The following is a 10,620-nucleotide window of genomic DNA, read 5'->3' as shown; positions in this document are numbered from 1 at the left end:
ACAGCCTTTTGAAAAGAGGAGGAGGAGGAGAGGTGTAGTTCTTGTGTCTTGTCTAGGTGTGAAGCCTCACTGAGAAGCTGACAACTGCTGCAACAGGTGCATTAGCAGTATTTTTATTCAGAGAGAATTTTTTTTTATCATTTTTTATATTTTATTAGGAGAATTGTATTTGTTCTTCTTGTTGGTATATTGCCTAGCCTACATATTGTTTTTGCACCTGTCAGAGTAACATTTCTAACTGTCGTCTAAAAGTATCTATTTGTTGAGCATTTATAGTCAGCCTGATTGTCAATTACTTTAGTGGTTATAGTAGTTCTTAATGAATTAAATTATAGACTGCAGGTGCACAGTACAAAAACAGACAAACAACAGAGTCGAACAGAATAGAGTATAAGTACAGTCCAGCAAAATGCAGGACTACGAGGAGTCCCTGTCTTTTTTGGGGACCTGGGGCCCGTTCCAGAAGAGAGTCTTCTTCCTGCTCTGTCTCACCGCCATCCCAGGTGGATACAACCTGCTGTCCGTCATCTTGCTGCTGGCTACGCCCCCCCACCACTGCTCCATCCCCCACCACAGCAACCTGAGCCAGGACTGGATCCAGGCCAGCATCCCAGTACAGGTCAGAACTGCGCCTGTGTCTGTGCCTTCCACAAGTGATCCACAAAATCTCCTCGGCTCTACGGAGTGTTTTACCATCACTGATATTTCATCGTTATTTTCGGTCGTAGCGGGCAGCTTTTTTTTAATCCACAAGCCCACTACACTACCTACTCCCCACCAAACAGCAGACAGACAGAGTTAGCAACCAGCTGGTGAACCGAGTGAAGCGTTAGGCAGATAAAGAGCCAGATGTTTCCCTCAGGAGTTGGTAGGGACCAAAACAGAGTTAAAAGAGAGTGAATATTGAACTTCATCAAAAATACTTCTATTAAAGTTGATGACTCACATTGAAAAGGTCAACTCACCTAAATCCGAAAGTATGAAATCCCACTCACTTTTCCTTTGTCCGTGGTTTGACCTAACAGTTTTAGGATTATTTATCTCCCCGCTGCGTAACAAGTTTTATGTTCTGCCACCTGAACACCCATCTCATTACAATGGAGGTGAATTCAATATTGTTTGTGGTGCACAAAGCTTTGAAAATTATATTTTTGCAGAAGTATTCAGACCTTTTACTAAAAGTAGAAAAACAGCAATACAAAAAATACTCAAGTAAAAACTAACGTGTTGGAGCCATAATGTGGTTTTGTTGTTTTCTTTTGTCTTTGAGGGTAACACAAGGTGGATTTATATATGCAGTTCGGACATTGAACACAGGGTGGCACATTGGCAGAAAGTGCATATAGGTAAGGGTAATGAGGATCAGGTGTGTGTGGACGGGAGGCTGACAATTTTTGACCGTGTCGTGTCAGCCATCATGTCAGTTTAGAGATTCAATGTCTTATATTATCCTGTCAAGTATACTGTGGTGTTCTGTTATGGTGTCAATGTGCAAATGGATTAAATGGATCAACGGATCGAAAGAAAGACTCACTGGAGTCCGAACATGTTCTCCCGTTCGCCCCCCCAGTGGCTCTAAGATCAACTGGATATTGTTAAAGTCAGTACAACATGCATTCAGACTATTAAACAAGAAAAGCACAGAATCAGTCAAATGTACTTTAAGTATTGAAAGTGCTTGTTGTGCTGCTAAATGGCTGCTGCCAGTGTTATATTACTATATCTGAAATGATTTCATCACCTGTACTGATGCATACAAATGTAAGAAGCATTTTACTGTTCAAGGTTAGGTTGAGCTCATTTTAACAACTACTGGGTAGTTCAATCTATAAGAATTGATCATATTTTATTGTCTTGTTACAAGAAATGGATATGAAAAATTAGTAGAAGAGTAATGATAGGTGTCAAATAGATGTACTGCAATACTTACTTCTGACTTGTAGAGGAGTAATATATAAGAATAATGTATAAAGCAAGTATATAAGTGTAAAGCAGAAAGTAAAGTTCATTTCCAGTAATGTGATTTTCAGGTCATGTTAATTCTGTTCAAGCTTATCATACAAACTAGCAAGGTATAGAAAGAGACTACATACTGTATATTTCATCAAATGCTCATGTTACGGTGTACAGGACAGTAATACAGTAAATCATTTCCAAATAGAATGTTTTTCTATCCATCTGGATGAATACTGAGAAACCACACAGCTGATGGGTTTTCAAATACTGTGAAATCCAGTCAGCTAATAATTCACTACGCATCTCTGATCCAGGAAGCGAGCCTCGTGCAGGTTAGAACTGGTCTAGTTTGATCGGATACGGTCTGTTTGGTTTCAGTCTACCTCCTGTTGTTGCAGCACAAGTTGAATAATGATGATGTTGTTTTTCCTGATCAGCAGGTGGCCGGGCGGCCAGAGAGGAGCAGTTGTAGCCGGTACGAGCTGGACCTGGTGCAGAACCTGTCTGCCATGGGAACCAGACCCAGCCAGGATCTGCTCCACAATCTGTCAAGTCCAGAGGTCCTCCTCTCCAGCCTGACACAGGAGGACTGTAAAGATGGATGGACCTACAGTACTGAGCACTACCAGTCTACTGTAGTCAGTGAGGTACTGAGCAACTGCTGCTACTGTTGCTACTATGGAATTTACTTCTGCGAGTACTAATACACTACATTTTATTTTTACTGTTTCCATTTGTCACCCACAACCTTCATCCATCTATTGTTCATTCCTGTTTAAACCTTGGTCTGAAGGGCTCATGACTTCTCTCACTGGTCACCACTCGTTGCCTTATAGGTGATTACACTGAAATGACTGGATTGGTGTCTCTCGCATAATTCCTCTACCTGTGTGATGTAATGCCACAACTTCTGTTGCACAACAGCTGCAGCTACTAAACCTATGTTTGTGTTTGTTATTGAATCTGGATTGAACTTTTAGTCAGATTATTTTATGTGCAAATACAAAAAAGAGCAGCTGTATTTCAATTTCTGTTGCGCTAATCTAACCTGCGTCCCATTTACACACTACAAACTACTTCTGACTGGGTTTTGACTTCTGAGTTCACTGAGGAAAACTGGACACCTGAATTTCCCCAAGAGGATGAATAAAGCATCGTCTGTATATCTTTTAACTGCCAAAACAGTGCCGGTAACTAAATAGTATACTTTATAGTTTATTGATGACATATAGAGAGGGATTTTGAATACAGATCTAGTTTTTGTTTCCATGTTTGTAGAGGTATTGCAGTTTGTTTGTCCTTTTTTCTGTTGTGAGTTTGACACAATAAATATTTAGGCTCACTGAGACTTACTTAAGAGATAGACTGTGAGATTAACAAAGAATATAATTGAAGACAGTTTCTAAGAATATGAATACTGAAGGACCAGAATATGAGAAGCTGAACACTGCAGACCAGACTCAAAGGAGTTGGTTGCTGGAGGACCGTGATCAGAGGAAGAACCAGTGGGTTTAAGCAGAAAACAGGGATTGAGAAACTTGGGCAAAAGCATGAGATGAAAAGAGACTCAGGGCATTTAGACTCAGGATAAAGAAGTACAGGAACAGGAAGAACAGCAAAACAAGCACAGCTGGTCAAAAGACTGACTGCTGGTGACCACTTCATGCTTTTAATGTCTGTTTATTGTGTTAATCCTCCATTCCCATGTTTGCTTTGTATTCCAGTGTTATACAATACAATACAATACAGTGTTATGTCCGTAGTATTATTCCACTTTATAGTTTTTATGTCTGCTGCAGAATTCCCACATGTGCCTTGTCTTTAAGTTCAACCTGGTGTGCAGCGACCAATGGAAACAGCCGCTGACCTCCCTCGTCTACTTCCTGGGGGGATTGTTCGGATGCTTCGTCTCTGGACAGATCTCTGACCGGTACTTTTCAGATGTAGAATGTTTTGCCAAAGCATGTCTGGTAGCAGAGATGGGCAGTATTTCTATTACTTGTATTTGAAATACGTATTTTCAGGTCAAGTTAAATATTGTATCTGAGTGTGACAGATGTCAACTAGCTTGATGTATAACTTATGTCTGGGTCTGGCTATATACATGGTGATGGTTATAATATCAAGCGATCGATGCTAACATGCTAATGACGCTAGCATGCTGTCTAGGCTAGTGCATAGCCAGTGTTTAGCAAGTTAACTTATCAGTCGAGTAGCTAGCTATAGGAAGAGGGAGATTGGGAGCTTGTATTTCATATGTGATGAATATTTTCTTTTTGATACAAAGCCAACAGTTATGGGCTGTTAAGTCCCATTAATAAAAATATATATATACATTAATCAATCAAGTTGTTGTCTTTCAATAGCTTTGCTTAGTTACACTGACATTCTGTGACTGTTCTTCCTTTTTGTGGGGTTCACCAGAGCTTTGTGTACATTATATAAACCTGAATGCTCTGCTATACCAAATTGTGAGAAAACGGAAAATCCAGAAAAAAGTATTTCCTATATTTTAAATACAAAATACATGTATTTTGTTAGATTTTCTGGCACCAGTATTTTGTATTTTGTTGTTATACATTTATTTGGGGGTATTTTGTATTTTGTATCAAAATACATTTTGATGTATTTTTGCCCATCTCTGTCTGGTAGTTAGCTGTGAGCGAACCAAGCATTGACTAAACACATGCCACACGTCATGTAAAAAAGGAAGTGTATGGTAAAAACTTAAGCTTAGACATACAGCATATGTTTGAGGTTTCGTTAGACGGACTGTATCTATATTGCACTCTTCTAGTCTTAGCGACGACTCAAAGCTCTTTACAACACAAGCCAGCGTTCACTGTTCATACACTGGTGCATAAGCTACCATTCAAGGTACCAACTGCTACCAAGGAGGGATAAATCGAGCAATTTGGAGTTCCGTATCTTGCCCAAGGACACTTTGACATGTAGACTGCAGGGGCTAGGGATCGCACAGCTGATTGTACGATTGGTGGACGATCCCTCTCTCTCCCGAGCCGTAGCCACAGGTTAGCTGAAAGATACTTAATGTTCAACCTGAACATTCAAAAACATGGTTTGCCCGGACTTGGACGACCGTCATGGTATCTTCCAACAATACCATCCTATTTTTCTAATTAATATCTGAATAGAGGAAAATCTGTGCTGCAGTTGTGGCTGATACCACTCTGTTGTGTTTATACTTCAGGTTTGGCAGGAAGCCGGTGATGTTTGGTGCCATCATCTCCCTGAGCATCTTCAGCAGCGCGTTGGCCTTTGCTACATCCTGGCCTGTCTTCATCGTGCTCTTCTTCATGATGGGCCTGGGTCAGCTCACCTGCTACGTAGTTTTGTTTGTACTGGGTATGGCTTTTTCATTTCGATACTGTGACTGCTGACATTTGTCCTTCACTCCACGGTTGCGTGCTCTTGTGTTATTGTTGTTGATCTCGATGGAGTCTCACTGGAGGACAGAATGAGACCATGTTGATACCGATGAGGACCATTTGAAATCTTCTTCTGTATGTTTTGACCTTGTATACTTTCAAAGCCGATGCTTTGCATGACACTTTTTAAAAAATGTTTCCTTCACAGGCTCAGAGATCCTGATGGGTTCAACCAGAGTTCTCTTCTCCAGCCTGTGCATGCCTTGGGCCTACGTGTTAGGTGTATTGATGCTGCCTGGCACTGCATACCTGGTCAGGAGCTGGAGACACCTGTCTCTGGCGATGGCTGTGCCAGGCCTGGCCTGTATCCCTCTCTGGTGGTAAGATGACCTCAGTACACTATGAAGATCAATCTGCATTTGCTACTATTCAATTCATTCGTTTTCAGATTATTTTTTCTGTAATGTCAAAGACTTCTTCATGCCACGTTCAGACGGATAAAAGAACTGCGTGAAAAGCCGAAAGCCTTTCTTTCATCTGAATGGGACCACTTGTTGAGGTTGGGCTTCTGTAAGAAACGCGCAGTGGCTCAGTGTTTGCTGCAACGTAATGCATCATTGTCCCGGTCAAATACATGCATGTGAACATTCCATGGTATATTACTTTGTTACATGATCACCATATATATCCATGTTCTACCAAACGATAAAAGAATTGTCGTCGTGATAACGTATCACTGTTCTAAAATCCTGTATCATTGTGTCATGAAGGGTTGCAGTTCAGTGTTAAGTGATAAGCTTAAGACTCATGGATTCATCACTCAAACTGGCCTTCCCCGTCCACACAGCCACTTGGGAACACCCCACTTAATGAACTCCCTACTGCATGTTTAAATTTAGCCCATTTTCATTCCCTGGGAGTCAAATACTGACGCTTTTTCCGCCCTTCAGTATCCGATAACAATCTGTGTCATTATTAGACGCACGGAGAAAATGCCCTGGGAGAGTGATGACGTATTTTAAGAACTAAATACCAACATTGGGCAGGTGGGTCAAACAAATACAGGACTTTCAACCAGGCCGGGATACGAGGCCCGTGTTCATGTCCCAAAGTGTTGTTGAGTTACTCCTGAAAAAGCGTCAATATGTGACGAGTTGGGGTTGGAAAGTGTTGTGAAAGTGCAACTTCACGCCCTGTTTTAGCTTGAGCATACCGCCTGCACCTGTTCAGAAAATACATTTAAGCCAGTGTCTTGTAACTTTTCGCCATGAATCTCAGATCATTGATGGACTGCATTGCACACAGATGGATGAACCAGGGTGATCTAGATTCCATCTCCAATTCTCACCAAAACATTTGCAATTTTCTGTCCAAAAGGCTGATTCCAGAGTCTCCGCGCTGGTTGGTGTCTCGTGGCCGTATTCAGGAAGCAGAACTCCTGCTGAGGTCAGCGGCTCTGGAGAACCGAGTGGAAGCTCCAGATGTCATCTTCCTCTCAGCCAATGTAAGAACCTCAAACCTCAGCCTTTTTTCGAGAACTTAAGGACGATGGACTTTGTACTGCAGTTTCTGTCTTTCCATAGGTTGAAAAAGCAACCAGTGAGAAGGCAGAGTCCCTCAGCATTCTGGACCTGCTGAGGACATCAAACATTCGACATATGTCACTTATTCTGTGGTTCATATGGTGAGTTAAGACCCTTTTCCATCACCAGAATTTACCTGAAAATCTGGAATATTTCCTCTTTCTTTGCTAGCCTTTACTAGCGCTACCAATAGTAAGGCTGTTTTGTTTTTCCATCCAGAGCAAGATACAGTATCTCAACAACTTGTTCTTTTCCACAACTTTTACTGTGATAAAGTGTTGTTCTCTTGTTGTCTGCAGGTTTTCTATCAGTGTATGTTACTTTGGATTGTCATTCAACATGTCTGGTCTTTATGGCAACCCCTTCCTGAACTACTTCCTGTTGTCGGCTGTTGAGCTCCCAGCGTACACTGCTAGCTGGCTGGCGGCACGCAGTCTTCCTCGCCGCCCGTCATATATCTTCTTCACACTGCTGGGGGGGCTAGCGCTGCTGCTCATCCAGATCACTCTAAGTAAGACAAAGCTGCCAGGAAGAGTGCAGCACTTTGAAAAACATTTGACATAGTTGCCAAGCCCTGTAGCTACAAATTCCGTGTCCTTCTCGGGATGCGTTTTTGGTTAATCAACGCGAGTAACACTTGAATAACCCTTGTTTAAACAATTACCTCCTAAAAGTTGTAAATGCACTAATAGCTGAATCCAGAGATGTTTTACTTCTGCCATTCATGTGACTGAGGTTGAGAATGAGACAGGACCAGGCGGCATTGGCTTCTGAAAAGTGCAGCCAATCTGAAAGTGCCTTAATCTTGCATTCTTTCTAATGGCCATCAGGTGGAGACTCCTCTGGTTGCAAAAAGAAAATTTAATGCATAGAAGTTTGTGAGAAAATGACTCTACTTCTCTCTTGATTTAGTACCTCAGTAAACATTGTAAACATTACTTTATGGTCTAAATTGCTAGTTTCAAGTCTTCTTCAATACAGCATGATATTCATTTAGTAAATTATGGTCCATTAAAAGCAAAATGGAAGATAACGCAGGGTAAAGCAGGCTCCCTTGTGATTGGCAGGTTGCTAACACGGCATTGTCCGTTCTGGGATTCATCTGTATTTTGGTTTTACAACTTTAACCCTTTCACCGTGTGTTTTCAGTTCATGGAAGAATTGTAAAATTTTTTAAGTATTTTAAATCAGCATAGTTTACATGCTTGTCTACTTCACTGCCATTACTGGTTTATTGTTTTTTGTGTACTGGGACACAAATTGTCTATTTTTGTGAAGTCACTCGGCACGACTTATTTTTGGGGACGAGATTACGCAGCAAAACAAATGTTAGGTAAGAGCTCCATAGCTCTGCTAAGGATCAAGTTGAACCTTTAAATGTGCACTTGAAGGCTGCATACATGATATAATGCTAACACACTGGGACAGAAGTTGTCTATCCCCGGCCAAAGTGTAATTAGGGATGTTTCTAATGTAACCTATAATCCCACAAAATAATGTAGTTAGCTTTTACTCTTTGGCTTTGGGACTACTGTAAATTATGCAGTAAGCTTAGTGGCCTCGCATGTTAACGACTCATGTTAGAGTAGATAAAAACAGGGTTTAAACTATTCCTTGCAATTTTGCTCTGGTGGTTTTGGAAAGTCTAAAAAACAAGACGTCACCTTTCAACCACTTTATACACAAAATACCTCTCTCATTACAGCCCCATGTGTATCACACCTGTTGAGAAATACAAAGCTTGGCCGGCCTGCCGTGCCTAGTCATGGTACGATCCCCATGTCTTGGGGAGTGCTTCAGAAATGTTTGGTATCCCCCAATCAATTACTTACATTCCTCCTCCTTCCTGCAGGTCAACCAGTTCTCACCCTGATCCTGGTGCTGGTGGGTAAATTTGGCATTCTGGGCGGCATGGGGATGTTGTACATATACACCGGTGAGCTGTCTCCCACAGTCATCAGGAACACAGCAATGTCTACCTGTGCCATGTTCTCCAGAGTGGGATCCTCTGTTTCCCCATACCTGCTGGAGCTGGGTGAGACATTATCCTGTGGAGTTTATAGAGTATATACAATAACTTATTACAACAAAATATGTGTTGTCGTAGTGGTACCGCCAGTACCAGCTCAAGTAGTAGCCATGGACGGATTAAGAGACAATGGGCCCCTGGTCACAGTAAAGGGCCTCACCCTTCCACCATAAGAACAAGAGCCACAGATTCAAAGAGACATATTTTGGGTTGTTTTACATCCCTTTGTAGTCATTTGGCGTCATTTCTGTGTTAGTTTTGCTTCTCTTTGTGACTTCCCAACAAGAAATGTTAGCAGTAGCTTCAAACTGAAGCTCTGGCCCCCTAACCTGTTGGGTCCCTGGGCCTGTGTCCTGTCGGCCCGTTCAGTAATCCATCTATAGTAGGTGTGAGGCTGCTCTTGTGATGCATTCACTTCTGGTTTTTAAAGGGTGAGTTCACCCAAATGACAAAAAAGATTTTTTTTCAGTTGCCCTCGGTTTGATCTGGGGATACAGATGTGGTAAAGATTTGAATAAAGGACCTTATTGGGCATAGTATGAACTCACTGATGTGGTCTGGTTTTGTCTCCAGCTGCTTTCAATCAGTTCCTGCCGTGGATCATTGTGGGTTCTCTATCGGTGCTCAGTGTTGTGATCTGCGTCTTCCTGCCGGAGACCTTCAGACAGCCGCTGCCCGACACCATCCAGCAGATGCCGGTCACACAGCGGTCAGTCTGCACATTTGAGTGGTGATGCAATCATCATAGGAAAAATGATAGTCTGCGAATCTGACTGAATCTTTGAAATTAAGTGACTGAAACTATCGGAATACTAGTCTAAACAACAACAAATCAGAAAAATAGGATTGATGAGTCTTGATGATTTGGTGTTTATCAAAAAACACATTACAAAAATCAAAAGACATAATGTAAAACAGAAAAATGTACATATGGGCTTATTCTGGTCAGTTTTGATTGTAGGAAGCAATAATACATGCAGAAACAGCCACACCACCAACAGGTCATCCACACCTTTTACTCCACAGTGCTGCTTTTTAGAAGAACACTCACACTGTGCTGGCGTGGCTTAGATCTTTGCAGCTCAGTTCTCCAAAAACAGCATTAAAAAATGAAACAGCAGGTTTGAGTTTTTAATGGATGCAACAACAAAATAGCATGGGCACAATAAGAAACAGCAGCTGGCCATGAAGAACCAAAAAGAGAAGATATACATGTGAAAGGAAGATCTACCATATCGAATCCAATATAAAAATGTGTAAAGAAATCTAAAACAAAATATGTGCAATTTAAAAAAAAAAAACAGATTGAATAATGTAGCTCTCCTCATACAGGTTCAAGTGGCCATGGGCCTCCACGCCTCCTCCAAAGGATGATGGGAAATCAGCTAAAGACCCGACTACTGCACCTGAGATCATCTGCACAACTCGCCTATAAGACTCCGGACACAAATGGATAGAAAAACAGAGCTATGGATGAAACTAAAACCACCCAAACCTGTTAGATTTAATGAACTGCATTTTAGACTTGTGAACATTTGGAGTGATACATTCACTTACACCTTATGAACAGTTTATTGTGTTCACATACAGTAAGGACATGTTGCTGTGCAGTGTGGCATCTAATGGTGAAGTTGCAGATTGCATCCAACTCAACACTCCTCCG

The 10,620-nt window shown here is 41.6% G+C and overlaps 1 protein-coding gene across 1 annotated transcript; it reads left to right on the top strand.

Moving 5' to 3' along the window:
* Positions 1–409: 409 nt before the first annotated feature.
* LOC306703645 (organic cation/carnitine transporter 2-like) lies at positions 410–10,392 on the top strand (the record flags this gene model as incomplete). The annotated part of the gene is made up of 11 exons (XM_079169659.1): positions 410–619; positions 2,397–2,603; positions 3,783–3,886; positions 5,168–5,322; positions 5,554–5,725; positions 6,723–6,849; positions 6,929–7,029; positions 7,228–7,439; positions 8,781–8,963; positions 9,531–9,666; positions 10,290–10,392. 11 exons carry the CDS (start codon positions 410–412, stop codon positions 10,390–10,392), a joined length of 1,710 nt encoding a protein of 569 aa, XP_079025785.1.
* Between the last annotated feature and the right edge of the window lie 228 nt (positions 10,393–10,620).

Source organism: Pholis gunnellus (genome assembly GCF_910591455.1).
Source record: "Pholis gunnellus genome assembly, chromosome: 12".
NCBI classification, from domain to species: domain Eukaryota; kingdom Metazoa; phylum Chordata; class Actinopteri; order Perciformes; family Pholidae; genus Pholis; species Pholis gunnellus.
This window is presented reverse-complemented; position numbering and strand designations above follow the sequence as displayed.